The 23,617-nt window shown below is 46.3% G+C and overlaps 1 protein-coding gene across 1 annotated transcript in view; it reads right to left on the bottom strand.

The window, feature by feature from the left end:
* The window catches only part of LOC116948628 (transmembrane protein 198-like), a 43,449-nt gene that overhangs the window by 14,055 nt on the left and 5,777 nt on the right, over nucleotides 1-23,617 (bottom strand). The window contains exon 2 of the mRNA XM_076071663.1: nucleotides 631-826. Coding sequence (XP_075927778.1) covers nucleotides 631-685 — 55 coding nt within the window. The 5' untranslated portion in view covers nucleotides 686-826. The remainder of the gene's footprint in view (nucleotides 1-630; nucleotides 827-23,617) is intronic.

Here is a 23,617-nt window from a genome sequence, read left to right on the forward strand (position 1 = left end):
GGGGGTTGTCTGCCAATATGTCACTTGCACCCGTCAACTCTATGGAATGTTATTAAATAAAGAGACAAACAAATAAAAATAACAACATATCTATTGGACGTGTGTCTAGGCTGTGTGTTCTGGGCTGCAGGACGTGAGTTTTAACTTTTATTCCTAACAAACACTTTCACTTATTGTCTCACCCTTCATTAGAGCACTCTACTGACATCACTACGACGTCACTCTTGCACTGCAATACGCCAAAACGGTAACTTTATAAAGGCGCAATCCGGTAGCGCACTCCACTCTAAATTAAAAGTTTTTTTTTTCTTTACGGCGGAAGCTTCAGAACTCGCATCAGATGGCCTGACATGCGCAGGTTTTGCTACATATTTACAACACGGGAGTTGCTACTGCGTAGATTTTCACGGCTGTGCTGCTGCGTAGATCTCCGATGTGTTTTTTGTGCTGTACAGTGGCGTTGTCCGGCACGACATCTGATTTCAGTCCTTGAACTTTCAGCTCCCAAAGAAGAAACCGGCATGCGAAGAAAACGTCCGACAGCATACCGACCAGCATGTGGCATTGCCCGACACTGGGGAAGAATATGAGCCGGTTTTTTTTAGCGACAGGGAATAGAAATCGTCTCACCAGCATCGGGAGTGAAGGAGGACACGGGGTCGGGGGTGAAGGGTCGAGGAGTCATGGTGGGGTGGTCCAGCGGGGTCACGAGAAGGTCACGGAGGAGATGACCCCGGAGGGGGGGTCTAGGAGCCGAGGAGGTGCCCCCCCCCCCTTTGTGGTCGGTAGAACGGCTTCACCCCGCCCCCTAAAAAAATCACTCGGCCTTCAAGTGGGAGAGGAGAGAGAGACAGACAGAGGCAGGGTCAATAGGTCACCTCGCTCCAACAATCACGGCCGTTACCCAACCTTGGAAGGAAGCAGCGAGCACCATTCACCACCATCTGTCAAGAGCGCCGGTCAAGGGTTACGGATGAATATTGAAAAAGGGGTTGTGTAATATTTATAAGCGCAGACGCCACACACGGTGAGACATTTGGAGGCAGCGGTACATATATCTGGATAATAAACGGCTACGTTATTGAAACATTTTCAATGGCAGATAATAACAACAAAATATGGAGAGAGTAAAAGTTGGTTAGTGTTTAGAATAACACTGCTCATGGGCATAAAATTTTATCAAACATATACTTAAGCAATTATCATCATACATCCAAGTCTTTGTCTCCCTTAAATTAATGCAGTAAGGCTTTGCCCATCAATGCGGACAGCCATCAGCCGGTGGTGTAAATTCCAAATTCCCTATGGTGGCATCCAGTCTCTTATAGACCAACCATTGTTGACATCCAAAAATATGGAACTCATTTATTTCACCCAGCAGGGATGGTGGGTTGAGCCGACTCCCAGCCACAATTTGAACAAAGAAACCTTCCAATTAAAAGTCCAACTCTATAACTATAGCAGCACACACACCCACAATTATAATAGTACTGTATAGTAAAAGCATGCATATATAGTTTAAGTTCAGTTCAGTTTATTTTGGTATCAACCCAAGAGACCAGGATAGTCTGATTTGCCAGAGTGACCTGGGGCATTAGTTTGCCAGTCGTGGAAGACAATTGCTATGTACCGTCCCAATTGAGTAATTTGTGGTGTAATTTTAGAATTCGGCAAATATAGACCCTGATGTCAAGCACACAATGCCCTACTCTCGTGAATGATGTCACAGGATCTTTAACGTCCTCCTATGAGTGAAGCAGAAGGCGTGCAGTATTTTTATGGTGGTCGCAAGACGTTATCTCCCTCCGCCTGGTATGCAGGAGGGCATGTGTTCGATCCCGACCCTGACAATGCCTGGTGTATATTTGGAGCCAGCGTGTTCTCTCTCTCTCTCCCCGTGGTAATTGCGTGGATTTTTATTCGGGTCCTGTTTTTCCCCCCATTTACATTTAGAAATATGCATTAATATTTGGCTAGCTGCTATAAATTTCCACACGTGATGATATAAGCCACATTAATGAGCTATCATGTGTGGCCAGGTTACCTCTGAACAAAAAGACAATACGTGGGTTTTACCTGGTAAAATAAATAGTTTTAAGTTTAGTTTACACCCCAAGTAACATTCATGGCGGCCACTGGATTCGACCCATGATCCTCTGCAACAAGTGGGGAATGCTCTACCGCTGGGCCACGTGATTGTTCATTCCCCCAGAGATTCGATGAATCGTCACGCTTCAGGCTCACGACTCAATTCAATAATTTAATAGTTCGTATTGTTTCCCATTGCTTCTGCCTGGTTTTGAGTTTTGTTCACTCCAATAGCTCACCGTAACGCGAGCGTACAATTAGCATATCGACTTGAACGAATTGTAAATAATGTATCACGCATGCACGATTCAACGCATGCACCATAGGCATAACATTATTTGCGAATTCATGAATCACTGCACCACAGCATGCCTTACAGTAATGACAACCACAGCACGTAACATTTCCTGTGATGGCCTTGAACTAGCAGTAGAAGTTCAATCTTCTCAAAGAACGGAAACTGTTGAATTCCTGCAAAACACTGCTCATTTCATCCACCACAGCAGGATATGAACTCATAACCTTCCAGCTCTCTAACCACAATGCCAGACAAATATAAAGAACCCCCGTATATAGCCTACACAGGCTGTTGGGGCAACTGCTGTTGGCGAGCACCTTTTAAGGCCGGCACCGTACAAGAGGAGGTTGGGTGGCCAACACCACGCACTATCGCCTTTGTCTCCCCTGTGCTGACGTTTATACAGTGCATCAGGCACTCTTTTAAGGCTGCCGAGTCGACCAAATATTCAGCACTGTTATTTGGTCATTAACGGGTAAATAGTGCAATGCACTATCCACGACTGCAGGCACTCAGGCATACATTTTCCTCGCCGCAGAGAACACAACGCGGCAGGAGCAGGAATCAAACTGTCGACCCCGCGAACGATCGGCTTGGTGGCAATAAGTGTTAGGCAGCGAGATGTTAACGACCTTGCCTGGTATACAGGAGGTCGTGGGTTCGATCCCGACCCTGACGCTGCTGTATATTTGGAGTTTGCGTGTCTCTCTCCCCGTGGTTGTGTGGCTTTTTCTTTGGGTACTCTCGGTATTGCCCTCCACATTTAGAAAAATGCGTTTAAGAGCATTTGGCTGCTATAAATTTCCACATGATAAGCCAATTCATTTTGCTATCATTTGTTATGGCCAGGTCGTTTCTGGAAAAGAGCTACATGACTGAGTGGGCCTTAACCGGTAAAATAAGAAAAATTGTTTAGCTTATAGTTTTAGAGCGAGTGTGCTGACCGCCAGGCTACCCTGGCCGGCGGCACGCCAACAAAATAAGGCACGCACGTGTTAACGAGAGAGGCTGAGATCACCGCTACGTGCCAGCGGGTGACGACTCGGGTAAATGGGGGTGCAGGCGCCGGGCCCCCTCCATCTGGTAAAGATTAAAAACGCCGCGGCGTGACTGAAGCCCATTTCCTGTTTTTCCTCTATTAAAGCCAGCTCACTTCCGCGCCCCGTGAGCAGAACAAGGCGTTTGCGTCTGCGTTACCTGCCGCCTCCCTGGATAAAAAAACATCGCGGAGCGTGCAGGTCGGATTTACAAGCCCCGTGCCCGTGCGCGTGTTGGGACTGCAGCAGGGAGCGGTGGCGCAGCGGTTAGCGTGATGCGCAATGAACCCGGCAACAAGAGTTCGATTCCCACTCATGGCCAACACCAGTGACAATTATCTGAACCGGTCCTGGGCCTCCCCCCAAGGTCGACTCAGCCTCATGTGTACCTGGTGCGGTATATAAACATTGGCACTAGGGAGACAAAGACGGCCGGGTGCTGTGCTAGTCACCCACCAACTTGTGTGCCATGCTGGCCTTCATAGGTGCTCGCGAGCAGCACTCAAGTCCATACAATTCAAAGCTTTATCACACGTACGCCCTCTGTATTTTTTGTTGTATTGCATTAAAAGGTTATCATACCAAGCAAAATGCCCCACAACTTATACGGCACAAGCCTGGCGACTAAACCTTGCAGACCAGAAACTGAGGCTCGGACTGATGTGATGGGGGCGGTGGGGACGGTGGTGGGGGGGCAGAAACTGTAGGGGGAGGAGGGCAGGAGGGACATTCCCGACAACAAGTCGCAGCGGGGATGGGCAGGCACGCCCGTTTTCATCTGGAGTGTCCTTCAGTGGCTCCTTTTGTTCCCTGCAGCAAGCCTCCCGATGAAAACAAACACAGCGGCCGCCGTGTATTTATAACCGGGGCGGCGATTTTGCGACATTGCCAAGCGCACCCCTGTTTAAACCGGCTTCTTCGCTCCTCCTCCTCCTCACGCTTGCGATCAAAGGTCGACATCCGATTCATGCGACGGGAGACGTGGCCCGAGAGGAGCGGTGGCGTTTTCGTGGGAGCCTCGTGCTCATGAGAAGGGTGCAGACACCAATTATGGCACCAGATTAATATAACCAGCACCCGACTTGTCACGTCATCGAGCTCGATCGCTTCGTGCGCGGTCTCGAACGTCGAAAGGCCGTCCTCAGCTCTGCTGCACGGCTGTTAGCCGGGCAGCACCGCAGTCACGTGCGGTAAGGGGGAGGGGGGGGGTTAGGTAGGGGTGGCGGCACGCAAACCGACACGGTGTCAAATCGGCGGAACAATTCCACCGTACCCACAACACACACACGCAGATGTCTGTTGTGTCAAGTCCAAGGCGATCTGGCAAGCGGAGGTCTATGTGCAAATTCAACTGCTGTGTGGCGGAGATTTAGGGTGGGTTTGATCCATGTCCCAGGCTTGCTACCTCGACTGAGCTGTGAGTTTAAACCAACCACGACTCAGAAGTTGGATCAATAATTATCAACAGATGACGGCCCTGCATTTTTAGTACCGGTGGCAACATGATATGAATAGGTATTGCGTGGCTATATCATGGGACGTGCAAGCATCCAGCATGCAGTCTTCCGTATCTCCCAGACGTAACATACAAATAAGGGTGTGAAGTGGTCAGGTGACAGCAAAACTTTGGGTGCCTCACTCACAATTGGATGGTGGTGAGTTACAATCCTGCTCAGGGGTCAACTCAGATCACCACACCTCTTGAGTCTGATACAATTGAGTAAATTCCAAGTAATCCACTCAAGTGAGCCTCGGACACACACACACACACCTTGCTAATGGCATGAGATCCCTGTGAGCCAACATGCCACAGCTCTATACTCTCCCCCCCCGTCCCCCACCACTCTTGTGTTTATTAAAAGGGCCAAATCTGTGAAATTCCAACAATAGGCTCTGTAATTAAGGACGCTTTTCAGGCAGTGTGTTTAATGTTGCCCATGTGAATTGCTTCGAAAAATAAAATCCCGCGATTAAATAAAATATTAACTTGCTCTCACACGCACGAGTCAATGAATGTACCGTGCGCATGAAAAATAATTGATTATAATCGATGGATCATTACAGATTTAGCATACGGTATTTATACACGTGCCGTAATTCGAGTGGGAGTCTCGCACGCTTTTAATTAACATCGCGTTGATGAAAACTTCCGTCTGCGTCTCGGCTCCCATTCGAAAAATGGGGCAGGCAAACGGTGACTGTGAGAATCTGTGCCGAGAGTCGCGTGACCTTGCCTGGCTGCTTGAGACTGAAGTCACGCCTCTCTGCCTGTGGTCTTGTGCCCCGGGGTCAAATTGCAGTCAGGACCCCTTGACCTTTCCCAGAAACCTTTGCTGGGGAGAGACTGTCGGCCAAAGCCCATCCCGTAGAAGAGCTGCGAGCCGCTTTTCTTTGTCACGATCGGAGGCTTGAAAATTAGCGCGAGGAGACAGAGTGGCTATCGGTAATTCACATGTGGCTCACCCGCCACTATTGTGTGGAGTAAAAAAAAAACACACTTTCAAACTCTCCTTATCAACATTATCAGTCCTCCATAAATAACGATGTTTTTCAGCCAACGTTCCCAAAGCTACGGCATGAATGTACTAATAAGCAGTGTCAGTTTTTTAAAAATACCAAAATAATGTGGGGTATTTCCCCCCCCCTGCCATTTTCTTAATTATTTCAATGTGTTTTTGGTGTGTGTGTGTGTGCTCTCACTTAATTGGAAAGACCTAACCAGGGAGAGAGGGTTGCAGCTTGTTTACCCTGGGCAGTTCCCCACTTGTTTTCCCTTTTTCATTATTGAAAAAAAAAATATATTTTTTTACGCGGCGTTTTGGACGCCACACCACTCATCGTGTTAACCCAAAGAAGAGACGTTTTGTTTCACTGAGAAACCTTCACGCACCGCCGTGGGGCGGCGGTTGCGTTGAGCCGCATGCAACCGTTTTTCAGGCGGAAGGGTCGAGTTTGTTCCCGTTTGAATTTATTTTTCGCCGAGGTCAACCGGGGACATCACTTCGGCCACGACAAATTTGGTTCCAGCGTTGGCAATGCAGTAACGTGAAGATGAACGCGGCACAATGAAACTTCACTGAACTGCATTGCCATCTTGCCTACTCTTCCTGTTAACCGTGCCCCATATTGGGGCTATGGACCGCCCGATTTTCTGTGTATCCATTCTTCCTATTATATGCGTTTTTGGACAGAAAATAGGGGTAAAACCGAAAGTCATGACAAATTCATCCTTGTACGGTTGGATCTAACCAGAACCGACCCAGAAGTGGTCTCTCAGAGGTATGTAATTCACCCAAATTATCCGTGCTCAAGCATGCATAAGAGCATCCCAGAAACAGCAGAAAATTCACGCTGTAATCTGCATTTATCCACTCTTCTTTGCATGGATCGAGTTGAAGCGCAAACCAGGAGGTTCACTGCGCATGTACGGGACAATGTTCAGCCCTTTGTCAATCCACCGCTAGATGAAGGCCTCCTCAACCCACAGCAGTCATGTCGGTTGTTTGACCATACTTCCCCCAATGCTCGTTCAGTACAGGGGTTGGTGAAGAGGGAGGAGGGGGAACGATCCAGGATCGGTGTAGAAACCCACTCCGCCACTGATGTTAGCCGTGGTTGGGAACTTCTTCTCAGGTTGCTGGGGTTTACAGCGGCCATGGCGTAAACCAGTGCAGTGCACGAACACAAGGGATCATTTCCAATGAGATTAAAATCATTCTAAAACCTCATCCAGAAACATTACACCATCGACTCGGCCGTCAATGTTTTGTATGAAAGCCTCACCTTCGTTCATTGATAAGGAGGCTCGCCGCTTTGGGATACGCTTGGCCAATTCTTCGGCCGGGTATTTTTGCAGCGGTTAGAAACCAAAGCGTCCACCCCACACAAACCACACGTGCATAAACGAGATGTTGACCAGGTAAATCATTTTAAGCCGAGTTGACCTAGGGGATTCGCAAGTTGGGTTCACATATCCAGTGCCACTGCTGGTATGCATCACTGTCAGCAATCTAACCTGGAGATTCATGCCAAATACACACATCCGCTTGTGTGCATGTGTGTACATTTCACTTGTATGCATGACACGCACACACAATGACACAAATATTCCCTGCCACGTATAGCCTCAGCAGACTGTTAGGGCAAGTGCTGTTAGCGAGCACCTATTAAAGGTGCTACGGCACACGGAAGGTGGGTAGGCCAGCACCATGCCCAGCCGTCTTTGTTGCCCGAGTGCTGATGTTTACACACCGCACCAGGTGCTCAGCTATGGAGTCGATTTTTGGGGAAGCCCAGCGCCAGTCAAAATATTCACCACTGTGGAAAGGAACGCTGGTCGCCCGTAGGTAGCGGTGCACAAACCACTGCGCTATCGTTCCCTACGCGCACACATTCTATCGCACACACACACAGATCCCACGCACCCAGTCCATTGTAACATTAGCTGCAGGCCTCACTAAACTACCACCGCCCCCCCCCCCCTCTTTCCCGCAGGCCTGTCGTCAATTCCCTGACCTCCCGCTCTGACCCCTTAACCACCTCAAAGTCTTTCCTTCCTCTAGCAACTACTGCTCCCTTCCCACAGACCTACCCCCCTCCAGCAACCAGCCCCCCACCCCAAGCCATCCCACACAGTCCGCCACACCCCAGTGCCTCTACTGCTGCTGCTGCACACCCCCCACCACCCAGCCATCACCACCACATAGACCCCGCCAACCCCCTGCCCCTTAATGCGTCCCATAGTAACGCTGGCCTCCATGCCGGCCGGCCGGCCGGCACACGTGGAAAACATTTGGAGACGAGATTCCGTTTTTCAGCATCAGCATAACGGTGTTTCCTCCGAATTTGTGTGCGTTTCGTCCCTTATTTATTTATTTGTGTGGGTTGGGTTTTTTTTGCGTCTCTTATTTTCTCTTTCCTCTGCAGATTGAAACCATGGCTTGGAGTCGGTCTGTGAAACTTCCGTTGGGCACATCTGGTCGACAGCAACACGTGTGCGTGAGTGTGTGCGAAAGTATCTGTGGGTGCACGTATGAACGCGCGCATCCATGGGTAGCGGCACGTGGTGGCGGCTTACACTCACCGCGTTACAATCCCAAGCCCGAGTTCGATTGGCGGCCAAGACGAACGCGAGTGGCGAGTGCCATCCGAACCTGTTCTGGACCTTCCAGAACCGATTCGGATGGCACCTTGTGCGGTCTGTAATCATCGGCACAAAGGCGACAACGGCGGCTGGGCGTGGCGATAGGCCCTCCCTCGTGCACCGTTCCAGCCTAAATCCGTGCTCACCAACAGCTCTTTCACCACCAGTCTACAGAGGCTATACGGGGATCTTTGCCTTTCCGTGGGTGTCACTGGGGGAGTGGGGAGCGGTAGCGGAGTGGTTAGCGCGCTGCGCTATGAACCCGGTCACCCGGGTTCGATTGCCGCTCTCGGCCAACACCGGTGAAGATTATTTTAACTGGTTCTGGGTCTCCCCTAGGTCGACTCTGCCTCACATGAGTACCTGGTGCGGTGTGCAAACATCGCCACTAGGGAGACAAAGGCGGTCGGGTGCGGTGATGGGTCACCCACCACCTCTCGTGTGCTATGCCGGGCTTCGTAGGTGCTTGCGAACAGCACTTGCCCCAAAAGTTAAGCCTATACGGGGTGTCTTTGTCTTTGCACGTATGCAGCCTCTAAGCCAGACGAGCTGACATCCGTGAGAACCACGTTAGCGCTTGCGGCTCAGGCTGAGAAACTACTATGTTCTCTATTTTCCACACCTGACAGCTCGACACGCACTCTCTCTCTCGCTCTCAGACTAAAAGGGGCATTTCATTTCAGAAAGAGCTCTGTGCCTCCGTGAGTTAAAACTCAAATCGAAACGCACAGTCCTGCAGCGCAGTTACAGCGTGATGCATGCACCGTCAAGTGAGGCTGTAATTAATCACAGCCGCCTGCGCATCCATTAAGAGTGCTTAGCCCTGCGGCATATTTTATAGAGGGGGGGGTTGGGCGAAATCGGGCGAGTTCTGCGGCCAATAAATCAATCAAGTCCTTTACTTAACAATGCGAGAGTCCATCCAGACAACAGGCCTCCTTCACAAGGGAGAAGTGGGTTGTAATTAGTACTGATTTATATGTGCGCGTGGTGCATATTCATCCTGAAATGTTTCTCTATTTACTCAGGAGCATAGCCTCAAGGTCCTTCTTGTTTCAGGAGAGTCCTACTTACAATGGTTGGCATATTCCTTACTGAATTTTAGCAGAGTATGGTTGGCATATTCTGAACTGAATGTCAGCAGAGTATGGTTGGCATATTCTGAAGTGAATGTCAGCAGAGTAACAATTCAGCCACCCCCCCGCATCGCCCCTCCCCCCAACAATTAAATGAAATACTCTTTGGTTATTTCGGTAAAGTCACAAAGGTATAAAATAAAATAAATCACGACGTTTCGGGCGCAACACAAGCGTTCGTCATCTGGTCATCAATTAAATGTCACGATCCAGGGCTCCAATTCGATGAAAATGAAGTGTCTCGTTTTTAACATCCCATTTATATTGTTTCTAGTTTTAGTTTTTCCCTGTCACGTTTGCATAATATTGTTCACTCCATTAACCCAAATGTAACATCACCATTTGCAAACACTGAACATTGTTACTTACACGCGTGATACCATTCTCGAGAATCGATATCGATCAATGGACCCATGTTAAAAAAAAGAGAGGGTCCTTGCCTAAAACATCTGGTAGCTCATCAGCATTAACTTGAGGAAGCATGACTACTGATGAGACAAAGTATGTCGAAACCAGTTCAGAGTTAGCTTCTACCGAATCAATGCTGCTGGAAGTTTGCACTTCCAGAAGGCCGTTGGGCCGATGGGTTGTACAAGAAGTACTTCGATTTTTCTTTACGTGGAGAGACGGATATACAAAGGGGATGTATTGTCCGCCAATTTATCTTGTTGATCGATGGATCGATGCATAGCTGCACCCCTACCGAAAGTGTTCACATGGGAGGGAAGTGGAGCACCTGGAGAAAATGCACTCACACGAGAAGATTATCGGTTAGGTCGGAAACCATCTTGCTGTACTGCCCCCCCTCCCCCTCCCATAGGCACCTCCCTGCACCAGAGTTCGGTGTCTCATCAAAGTATCATACAATCCGCCGACCCTGCTTCCAAGGTGCTGGATTAAAGAAGAGTGCCTCTACATCCGATCGGGCTACAGTCACCAGTAGATTTGTAAAATGTAGATGTATTAAATGTGACTGGACTTGCTTTGCCAAACACTCCGCTCAAGCAATGACCTCCTTATGTTGGCCTGGTCTCGTGGAAACAGGCTGGCTCAGTGACCACGCCAAGGCACAATATCTTGGCTCCAAGTCTTGACTTAAATATGAACCCTAAAAATCTTAACCATGATTTAGTTTTACTTAGCACATGCGCGTTTGTTATGGCAGAGCAGAGGCGCAGTTGTTTGCGCACACTGAACCCAGAAACCTGAGTTCCATTCCTGGCCACGGCTAACATCGGCGGCGAGTTTATGTCCGAAATCTTCCCGAGGTTATGCGCCTCCCCAAAACGTGCACTCACGGTGTGGTGAAATATGATCAAACAACCCCTCTTTGATTGAGATGACATTGACTAGCTTTCATCCAGCAGGGGATTGACAAACTGCAATGAATAATTGTTACAGACTCACGGTGTGGAGAAGTATGATCAAACAACCCCCTTTGATTGAGATGACATCGACGAGCTTTCATCCAGCAGCGGACTGACAAACTGCAATGAATAATTGTTACAGTTCAAGGTGCAGCCTGCAATTGCTTGCTGGCACAAGTGCCTCCACCAGATGGAACCCGATTGGGTATTTGGTTTACTCGTCCACGTTGACCAGACATCCTTGGTTGAGGTGGGCGTACCCACACTTTACCCTACCACGAACGAACTGCCGATCAACTGTGGATTACCCATTTATACTGCTCGGTGGACAGAGGCATGGGGGCGGGTATTGAAGAAACTGGCACCGTTGTTTCGACCGCCGCGCCCAAGATGAAATCGAACCGGCGACCAGTGATTTCACAAGTCCAGTGTGGTACGCATTACGCCGCGGCACAAGCCATAATTGTTAGAAGCATTATTACGTAAGAGTTCTTGGGGGAACGCACGGCTAAAACACAGCGGCCGTGAATGGTGTTACAATACTTAGTATACGACAACAAATCTCATTTGCTCGCATGTGGCCCACTCATGCCGTGCGATCACAAAGCTCGGGGCATGATCAAGCGTCCTCGACCGCCAGCTTGTTTCCCCCTCCCCCCCCACACTTTTTTATTTAAATGAGTGCTGCATTAGGTGAATTCTAAAAAAGCTATTTTCTTATTAAAAGCTATTAGCGCTGGGTGAAAATGTATTTCCCGCGAGGCACGACTTGACATCACGAAGCCGGCTCTCTGTAACCAAATTTATAAAGCCTTCTTGGCTCTATCGGTAAAGTCACGTAGAATGGAAATAAAAGAATAATAAAAATAAAACATAATAAAATAAAATTATCACGACGTTTCGGCCACAACACAAGTAGCCTTCTTCAGGTGAAGGAACAGAACTGTCGGGACGACACGTTTTATTTCTATTATATTATTTTATTATTTCCATTCTACGTGACTTTACCGAAAGAGCCAAGAAGATGAATCCCTGCAGTCACGAAAGCTTTAAATCGAAATTTAAATTTATAACGGTCGGAGGCCTTGTGGTACAGGGGGGGTCCATGGAGACGCGGGCAAACAAATATATAAACATCAACACGACTGGGGGGACGGCCGGAGTGTCCTCCTGCAGGAGAAGCTGAAAAAGAAGGCAAGGCATATGGCAATGGGAAGCAGATGGTTGTGGTGGGGTGCAGCATGAGCGGAGGCTGCATTTGGGTGGCTGGGAGAAAAAAGGGGGTAGGGGAAGCGGTGGTGGTGGGGGGGGAGATTTAGCCAGGGAACAAAGGCCCAGCCGTGACCATTTCGAGATCTCCTAAAGCGAACCTCCTCCAACACGCACGCCACCGCCACTCTCCATGGGCCACTGTGACCTTAATTAGGGCACAAAGCCAAGGCCATTTTTTTAAAAAAGAAACTGCCAAAACGGAATTGAACACTGTTGAGGAAATGTTCTGGCATAAGAGAACTCCCCTCTCGAGCTGAAAAAGGCAGGTTTGGGATATGGTCGTTCGAAAATGTATTACCTGTATCTGTACATAGGGAGCAACTGAAGCAACTTATTGAACAGAACTCCTCCTCAACCACCTCTTATTTACAGAACATCCCCAGCCCTTTATTCACAAACCCCAATAACCTCTTTCTGCCTTAGAATCCTCAAAGCCCATTATATACAGAAAGCTCAAGCCTCTTTATATGCAGATCTCACGCCCCGTGTATGCAGGAGTGAGCTTTATGTTCCTTGCAGCAGCAGCAGTAGTAGCCACCATCATCACAATCAGTCCCTTCCATCGGCTCATTAGCGACGATGGGGCCGAATGAATACCCGCCATGGATTTCTTTCTTTAGCCACTATCGCTGCTTCACTCGGCCTCAATCCTATCTCTTCTAGACCCCTTTCCCACAGCGCCTATCCACCCGTATTCTGTCTTCCATAACTTATAAAAAATATTTCCTGCCACTTGTGTGCATTGCCAAGTAATGTAGTAGAAGGTGCCACGGTGGCGAGATGTTAACTACCTCGCCTGGCATACAGGTTCGATCCCGACATTGAAGCCTGTATATTTGGAGTTTCCATGTTTCTCTCCTTGTGGTAGCGTGGATTTTTCTACGGGTCCTCCCGTTTACCCATCCAACATTTAAAATGAATATACATTCAGAGTATTAGCCTGCTGTACATTTCAACGTGAAAAATCGACTTCGATGAGTGATCATTTGTGGCCAGGTCGCTTCTGTAAAAGGAGCTATATAGCTCAGTGGACCTTATCTGGTAGAATAAAAATAGTAGAAGTGTAGTTGCTTTTGTTTTATTTTTTGTTAAAGCTAAGTCAACCTAGTGGCGGTTCACACCGGGTTGACACGGGGGGAGGGGGGGTGGTGGAGTCTGTGCTCGGCTGGAAAACGAATCTGGATAGCTGGAATGGCAGCTCGATGTGCTAACGCGCCACACCCCTAACATACGCATGAATACCCTATCTGATATCACACACACACACACTCCCACACCCCACAATTTGCTGAGCAATCTAGTTTACTGTGATTTATTGGAGACCGAAATAGCCAAGACATTTGAAACTCCTGCATTTCACACTGCCACTCCAGGTTAATTTATGTCTAAACTACTGGGGTATTAAGGTCTATGTCATAAACCGTAGTGGAGTGAAAAGTCTCTAATGCACCTCGATATGGGAGACGCTATTGACAAATCCCAGCATATACGCCCGTCCGTGAAAAAAAATAATATTCGAACCCGCGTGGTTATCCATGACACACGCAGACAATAGGATTCATTTGTAGCTACTTCTGCATCACTCCATTTATCTGGATATAGGTACAAATAGGAAGCAATCTGCAGACAATAGAGGGGTTTTTTTGCACAGTAAAGTCAGAGGAATTTCACGAACATTAGCCATGATTAATCCACTACTGCACATGTGGTTATAAAAAAATCAATGCACATCAGAACGATAAGCATGGTGTTTCTATGCCTATTGAAGTTAGAAATGTATTCATGATTTCTTTAAAATCTTAAATGCTTTGTTATTATATTCACCAAGCATCAGCAATTAAAATTGAACCACATGCAGCCACAGAGCCCTTTATAGTCTGGAGACTCAGACGTGAACAATGAATCATAAGCTTCCCGCTTGTATTATTCTGGCTTAAAATGAGCCTCAAACATTAACGCTGAACCTTAAACATTCTGACAGTGCTTTTCTCTAAATCACTGAGCCTGCAGTATTACCAATGAATCTCTTAACATCTTAAAGCGGCTTTGGTCTGGCTCGCTAACCCTCAGGCAATAATGTGAGTCAGGGGGGATGATACTAACAGCCTTGTCAGAGCACCGAGCCAAAACTGCTATGATCCCAGATTCAAATCCCAAGGTTCCACTCATTCTAAATTAAAGCGTATAGTTTCAAGCGTAGAATAATTGATAGCCTTATCTTCGTCATCAACAACTGCACAAGATTCCATCCAACATTGGAACAATAACAGTGAAATGTATATTCTTGGTTCTTTCGGTAAAGTCACGTAAGAGGGAAACAATAAAATATTTAAAATCTTTTTGTTTTATATTTTTTTATTGTTTCCCTTCTACGTGACTTTTACCGAAAGAACCAAGAAGAATATGAATCCCTGCAGTCACGAAAGCTTTAAATCAAAATTTTAGTTAAATGTATGTTTGTTTAAACTTCTTTCGCACCATACGTAGTCAACCGTGCTCATTAGAGGTGCGGGGGAAGGACGAGTGAAATTCCTCCTATACGATTAGAAGTGGCATATGCTGCTACAATCGTCATTTATCCCTGAAAATTACTGTTGTATATCTATTATTTTATCCATGAGATACAGTGCACATAAACACAAAGTGAGATTCATTTTACGCCACTTTCAGGTCCACTCCTCATATATTCAGGACATCTTAGACAAAAGGATACATCCAACGTGTATAAAATATCACGTCCCGGGGACTCTTTATTTGTCGATAAGCGGGGAGAATGTTGAATTTGTGGCTACTTTCCAAGTCACTCTGTTATCCATGCAGAAGCTCCAGATAATAGGAGGACTTTAGTCTTTCCGGGAGACCATTAATGCGCAACTCATATGCGAATATGCGTTTATAATAGGATTAATTATTCATAGGGGCTCCGATAGAGAGTTTCACTATCTTTTCAGGGGTGTTTTCACCTGGCTCAGCTCAGCTCTTAGGTTTTCATGATGCTGAGCTCTGAGCCTTAACCAGATGATAATCACATGCCATTCCATCAAGACTAAAGCATTGGATGGGAGCGCCGTGTGTTGGGCAGTTAAAAGGGATGCATACAACTAAACTATAAACTATTTTCATTTTTCAGAAGCGGCCTGGCCACCAATGATAGCTCAAAGAAGTGGCTTATCATGTGCAAATATATAGCATCCAACTACTCTAAACGCATGTTGATTCTAAATGTGGAGAAAAAAAACAGAGGACCCGGAGAAAAATCCACGCAACTTCGGGGAAAACATGCAAACTCCAAATATACAGCAGGTGTCAGGGTCGCGATCAAACCCACAACCTCCTGTAAACGAGGCAAGGTAGTTAAAATCTCGCCACTGTGGAGCCCTTAATACTGCGGGTGTCTGCTTCATGGTGGACGTTAAAGATTCTGTGACAATATTCGAAAGAGTAGGCCATCGTGAGCCAGCATCGTGGTCTAAATTTGCCAAAAAATCCATCTGAAAATTACTCAATTGGAAAATGCATCGTACTTGTTAACCTCTACAGCAAAAAACTTGACAGGACCCTCATTAATAAAATTGTCATGAGGGCCTTTCTGGGAAAACAAGTGTAGTAATAAAAATTATAATCCTGGTATTCACTTACAAAGATGTCACCCCTCCCAGCCCTCTTCTTTCGTATGAAAAGGTGAAATTTGCAACGTTATGTGTGTATATAATGTTGAAAATTTCACTCATGCCATTAAGGAACACTTTCAAACTTTATCCAGAAAGGATCCCTCGTGCTATACAACCTAGTTCTGCTTGTGCATTGAAATTGCACAATTTTTGAACAAAAAGATTGCTGTTTAACTTAAAAGCTGCTGGAAAACAATGGCTCCCAAAAGCCCACAGGCTGATGATGCGCCACGAGTTGGAAGCAAAACATCCAGCACCGTGCCGCCCAAGTAAGTGCGGCACGACTCAAAAAACGCATCGGAAAAGAGCTGAAACGGGGCCCAGCTGTGAAAATAAATTAACCCATGCAGCAGCCGCTCTTGATTATGTCGATCGGCGTGATTGCCGGACGTTTCGCTCGCATGGAGCCGAGCGAAACGTCGCACATCGCACGGAACGACACGCGGTGACAACACTAAAAACACCGCTACGTCAAATGGCCTCGTGCTCTCTCGTGAAGCTTGCAATGCATCAACCTTCGCTCTTTCTCACCCCCACGCCCCCACCTCTATGAAAAAACAGACGGCAGGGGAATAGTATTGCCCGGGTCTCAGGGGTTGTGTTCTGCCAAATCACACAGCAGGTGAGGGGTGTAAGGTAGCTGCAAATATGCGACCCCTTTGACGCCACCCTGCCAACTCTCTCCCATCTCCGCCGCCTACTCGCTACCCCTCCTGCCAGGATCTCCTCCCCCCCCACGCTGTCCATCACAAATGCAGTCCTCCTGCTGAAACACCTGTCACACCCAGGGCACAGGGGAGGAGGGAGCAGGGATGTAATCGGAGGTGGCGGGGGTCAAAGAACAGTTGCACACATTTAAGCTCGGTCGGTTGGGAGTGCGGTGCTATTAACGCCAAGGTCGTAGGTTCGATTCCCGCGAGAGTCACGTATATTTTCAGCCTGCGAAGCGGAGACCAACCAACACCTTTGTCTAAATCAGGGTTGGGGAACCTTTTTCCTTACTCAGGGCTGGCTGAATATAACAAGCCCACATGTTTATGCACGCAGCGGTGGATAAATGCCATTTGAGGGCCGTTTCGAAGTGCTACTCACGTGGCTGGCCTCCGTGTGAACTGGTATCAGCTCGGCACAGGCCAACCCTGATGTGAATCCAACGACTCACGGTTGGTTGATCATATAGAAATTACCACTCCCAATCACCGGTTTTTAGCTGGTGGTGAAATCATGATGATGATGTCTTGTGTGACACCAGCTACTAAGCAAAGAAGCAGTGATGCCTCTAGAGGTGGGAGGATGGGCAGTACAGCAAGTAGGTTCCTGGTAGGCTGTATTTTTAAAGGTGCCAGAGTTTGTGGGGTTTTCTGCAGGTACACTCCATTCCTTGCACAGGCCAGCAAACAAACCCATGGAGAACATTCCAAATTACAGATAGCATCAACTGTAATTCCACCTGCCCAAAGGTTAACGTCATCAACAGCAGCAGCCACTGTGGCGGAAGCGGTTCAGGAAAGCCTCCAATTCTTTAAAAAGAGGAAGAGAGCCAATGGAGATGACTGAGTGGCTCAGAGATCAAAGACACCGAGCGCTGACACTGCTGAAATTAAACCAGGTTCTCAAGTGGAGTGGAGCTGACGGTTTTAACCCAGTCATCACTAAATTGCAAGAAGGAAATGTCGTGTAAAAAAATAGTTAATTTGACCCTGTCAAGATTTGGCAACTAAAACAATCGGTTGTTTTTACACGTGACAAATACATTTTTGTAGGGTATTAAATAGGTTTTACTCTAGTTGGGATATCGAAAAAGTGAATTTAAAAATAGGTGTGTAATATCACCATCCAAGACCTCTGACACATGGTGGTAATACAGTGAGGGAAAAAAGTATTTGATCCCCTGCTGATTTTGTACGTTTGTCCACTTACAAAGAAATGATCAGTCTATAATTTTAATGGTAGGTTTATTTGAACAGTGAGAAACAGAATAACAACAAAAAAAATCCAGAAAAACGCATGTCAAAAATGTTATGAATTGATTTGCATTTTAATGAGGTAAATAAGTATTCGACCCCTCTGTAAAACATGACTTAGTACTTGGTGGCAAAACCCTTGTTGGCAATCAGAGGTCAGACGTTTCTTGTAGTTGGCCACCAGGTTTGCACACATCTCAGGAGGGATTTTGTCCCACTCCTCTTTGCAGATCTTCTCCAAGTCATTGAGATTTCGAGGCTGACGTTTGGCAACTCGAACCTTCAGCTCCCTCCACAGATTTTCTATGGGATTAAGGTCTGGAGACTGGCTAGGCCACTCCAGGACCTTAATGTGCTTCTTCTTGAGCCACTCCTTTGTTGCCTTGGCCGTGTGTTTTGGGTCATTGTCATCCTGGAATACCCATCCACGACCCATTTTCAATGCCCTGGCTGAGGGAAGGAGGCTCTCACCCAATATTTGACGGTACATGGCCCCGTCCATCGTCCCTTTGATGCAGTGAAGAAAAACACCCCCAAAGCATAATGTTTCCACTTCCATGTTTGACGGTGGGGATGGTGTTCTTGGGGTCATAGGCAGCATTCCTCCTCCTCCAAACACGGCGAGTTGAGTTGATGCCAAATAGCTCCATTTTGGTCTCATCTGACCACAACACTTTCACCCAGTTGTCCTCTGAATCATTCAGATGTTCATTGGCAAACTTCAGACGGGCATGTATATGGGCTTTTTTGAGCAGGGGGACCTTGCAGGCGCTGCAGGATTTCAGTCCTTCACGGCGTAGTGTTACCAATTGTTTTCTTGGTGACTATGGTCCCAGCTGCCTTAAAATCATTGACAAAATCCTCCCGTGTAGTTCTGGGCTGGTTCCTCACCGTTCTCATGATCATTGCAACTCCACGAGGTGAGATCTTGCATGGAGCTCCAGGCCGAGGGAGATTGACAGTTCTTTTGTGTTTCTTCCATTTGCGAATAATCACACCAACTGTTGTCACCTTCTCACCAAGCTGTTTGGCAATGGTCTTGTAGCCCATTCCAGCCTTCTGTAGGTCTACAATCTTGTCCCTGACATCCTTAGAGAGCTCTTTGGTCTTGGCCATGGTGGAGAGTTTGGAATCTGATTGATTGATTGCTTCTGTGGACAGGTGTCTTTTATACAGGTAACAAGCTGAGATTAGAAGCACTCCCTTTAAGAGTGTGCTCCTAATCTCAGCTCGTTACCTGTATAAAGGACACCTCAGAGCCAGAAATCTTTCTGATTGAGAGGGGGTCAAATACTTATTTCCCTCATTAAAATGCCAATCAATTTATAACATTTTTGACATGCGTTTTTCTGGATTTTCTTGTTGTTATTCTGTCTCTCACTGTTCATATAAACATACCATTAAAATTATAGACTGATCATTTCTTTGTCAGTGGGCAAACGTAAAAAAATCAGCAGGGGATCAAATACTTGTTTCCCTCACTGTAACACTGATCACGGCAGAGTTACGAGTGAAAATGTCTTCACCTCGTGACATGATGCTGAAAGCATTTTAATCTTTCATTTAAAGATGAATTTCAAAATTACTGCAGAGCAATAAAAAAAGGAAAAAAACCCATCATGAGATAAGAATGTGCTTAAGAGTCGTGAAGCACTTTCTATCACATCTGTAAACTTAGTCAGTGACAAAAGCATGCTACTCTGACCACTTCTGTGAATTTCCAAATCACATGAAAAAGGGCAGCATATTTTTTAAAGATATAAAGCATTTTTCACATAACTGCAATTGACCACGTTTAAGTCCGCCTCAATGCGAACAGTATTCACATTTGCTGAACTGGCAGAGTGTAACTTCCAACGTAATTTTATAACAATTAGATTCACCTATTAAGCTTGATTCTTAACTCACAGAAAACGCATTATTTTCTATTTGTGCAAATTATACCTCTGACCAAAACCTCTTGGAATGCACCAAAATCTCTTCAGATCACCGAAGCTAAGCAGAGGTTTGTGCCTGTATAGTGCCTGGATGGGTGACCACCATTGCACCATCAGGTTTTCATCAGACAATGTGGTGGGCAGCAAAGGGGAGTGTAGTAAAATCCGCTGTTGTACTGTACTCCACGCTCCGACGTCTATGCTCCCCGTCTGCACTAACCCACACAAGTCAGCATCGTGTAGTATTTATACAACCCCCTTTGGCTGGAAGGGTGCTGGGGAGGCCCTCATCCAACAGCGGACAGACAAAGGGGTGCAAATTATTTTTCCTATATTGTACCTGACGTGTTCACATCACCACTGCAGCCACTCCACCGCCCCACCTGCAGTGTTAAAATAAAAACACCTAACGAAACCTTCAATCGAATCACAACTTATGAATCGCAACACGTCATTGAATTGGTCGGTGGAGGGTATAAGTCCGTGAACTGGTCCACCACCCCTAAGTAAATCGGACTTTATTTTAGGAAGAAGCTTTAAACTTTTTTTTTTACAAAACGTAAATTTAATTACATTTCAACACCTTCCGCCCACCACAACCTCCCCTAGATTTCTGGCTGCAAAAATGTGCCTTAACTGGCTGAATTACTAGGTCACAGTGGGGAGGGAAAGACGAAGACATTGGAATGGGCTGTGTAGTTCATATGGAGACGAGGAGTCATTTGTTGACCATGTCAGGTCAGCCTGGCACTGCAAACTTTGTTTCATGGAAACAAAGTATTCCATGACAAAGACGCCTCGAGGCTTGCCCGTTGTCAAGCCCGTTAATTATTCCTCTAACCAAGACGTTGTTACAAGGTTACGCTAAAAAAGCCAAATTCGAAGCACAAAAGATCAGCCATATAAATACGGTGTGCTAACTTAAACATGTCAGAATTTAAGCCCACAAAAAGGCAATTTTCAGCCTAGCTAGTCCATTTATGGGTAAGTGCTATTGGTGAGTGCCTATGAAGACTGGGATCGTGCACCAGAGGGTTTTGTGGCGAAGACCACACGCTCCCCAGCTGGCTTTGTCTCTCGAGTGCCGATGTTAGCGATATGCAATTAGAATGTATAAAGCCCCTCAACACAGTACAGCCATATCTCAAGACCCGCTGTACAATAAATAGGGGCCAGAGGTGTATGGTAGCTTTCGGCCAAGTTGACCTAGAAGATATGCACCTAATTTCACACTGTCAAGTGCAACACAGATATACATTGAAACTCCTCTTATATATGTATACTTATTACATGGTCCGATGTCACCAAATTGATCCATGCAGAATTCTATCCTATTATCCACATAATAGCACATTATTATCTGAATATGTGTATGACATAAGAGTGACCCAGAAATGGGAGAAATTTTTATCTTATTATAAGAACTGTTTTCACAGTTAAGTCACCAGTAATTGATCCTCTTTGTTAATCTATTGCTAAGTGAAGGCCTCCCCTTTCCATGTAGAGCCATAGGCATTGGCCTGATTTTCATTCAGGAAATGGCAGCCTAACCCTCGAGATCATCAACAATATATACCACATTTTGTGACAAGTCATCGCAAAGTATTTCACATTCTCAAAAAAAGTCTAATATGCCTATATCCACAAATACAATATATACATCCACTGCCGGATAAGACCTCCCCATGCCCTGCGAGTCATATGAGTGATTTGACCACACTTCACCATGCTGGTCAATGCGGGTTGGTGAATTCAGGGAGAATATACGCAGAAGTACAACAATAGATTTTGCGGAACTGCCCCTTGCAAATACATGACAATTTCCAATTACGCTGTGTTTAGTTAATTGAGGCCACCGCAAACACATGCTAACACCTCTTGGGCATCATCAGCAAGGGGGCAGCTGCGGTCCTGACCAAACAAAGAGGGTCTCTGTGGTGGTATAACCGCCACACAGCGGCATACGCTCTGGAACTGTGAACGCGTCAACGGTCGACTTGCCACAACAAGCAGTGCGGTAAACAGTCGCTTGTGCATCTGGCCAAACGATGAAAAATGAGCCCGAGGTCTCAGTGACAGATGTTGGTGAGAGGCCACTCGCCCCAAGATGGAAGTCGCTGGGATTTTATGATTCGCTAGAGATGAAGGCACACTGACACTAACACACGCCGCATCATGCAGGCAACGCACACTGCATATTTAATGATGAGACGTGTAAACCGCGCAGGTTAATATTTTACATGTTTAATGAGGTGCAGGCTTCTCCTTTCATATCGCAGGGAGTTGATGAGCTATGTTTATCCCGAGATTGGCGAGCGAGCCAACGGATGGCTTCATGAGTGGCCTGGTGAATATCTGAAGTTCTGCCAGCGAATGATGGAAGCTGGCAGTGTGGTTTTACTTTGTGGTCCATGGTTTGAGATTGGTGGTGACTGCAATCACACTGCGGGAAATTCTTAATGAGTGCAGGATTCAGCCACATCTGCCACAGGTCCGATGCAGTTTAATATAGACCATCGTTTTGGGGTAGGTGAACAATGTGCGACACACATGCACTACACTCAGTTATATTTATATGTGATGAGGACACAGAGCTTACACATCCAGTATGAGTGTAATCGTGCAATGCATGTACTATGTGATCACTATCCTGCATAGACAAATTGAGTACACATATACATGCACTTTGAGAGATATTACATAAAATATGACAATACAGAGAATTCAGTTGTCAGACTACTGCAGTGGATTTCAAATACGACTGACAATGATGATGATGTCAAAATTTTAGTGAGAACTCAGGATGAATCTCATGCACAAGAGTGACCTGGGAAATTGTCTGCCAGTAGGGGGGTGATGATTGCAAAGTTAAACAGAATGGCGTAATGTACATAGAAAATACTGTCACTGTACTATGCAAATTGTATTGTACAGTGGTACCCCGAACTTAATTCGTTCCAGAAGGCCATTCGAACACCGATTTGTTCGAACACCGAATGAATTTTCCCGATAAGAATTAATGTAAATGACATTAATTGGTTCCAGACACAAGAAATCTCTCATTATAAAGCATTTTTACTCGAAGTTTACAGGAATTACATGCATAAAATCATACAAAAAAAAACAAGAAACACAATAAATAAATGGAATAAGTGAATAAATATATGGAATAAATGAAATAAATGAACACTGAACTTCACTTTACCTGTAGTAAGGAGAGTTGATGGCTTGAGTGGAAGGTGGTGACGAGGAGGAGGTGGTAAAACATTTGTCTGGGCAAGCGTCATGCACGCTGCTGGCCACACGCATCTCAGCCCTACAGGTTCTTTTAAGTCGCGATTGCCATTCGACCTCCAAATTTCGTTCAGTTTCCGGGGGAAAAAAAAATGTTCGGAAATATGGTTCGAAAACCGATTTGTTCGAGTTGTGGTGCGTTCGATCTCCGAGGTTCTACTGTATAGTGGCAGTGGTTCCCGACGTGTAATCCACAGATTACTCCAGTGTTTGCGAGGTTATGGGGGACGTGGTCTGCGGAACTGGTGCAGATGCGATTTTATTTTTGTCAAACATCAGATTTTTGACTGATTTGGCAAGCCAGAATGGTTGGGAACCGCTGGTCTGTAGTGATGACAGTCAGTGCACACACTCATGTAAGTACCTTGAGCTGATATACCGAAACACTGCAATGCTTATTGCAGTATTGT

Source organism: Petromyzon marinus, chromosome 34 (genome assembly GCF_048934315.1).
Source record: "Petromyzon marinus isolate PM22_M1 ecotype Great Lakes invasive population chromosome 34, UKy_Petmar_22M1.pri1.0, whole genome shotgun sequence".
NCBI lineage: Eukaryota > Metazoa > Chordata > Hyperoartia > Petromyzontiformes > Petromyzontidae > Petromyzon > Petromyzon marinus.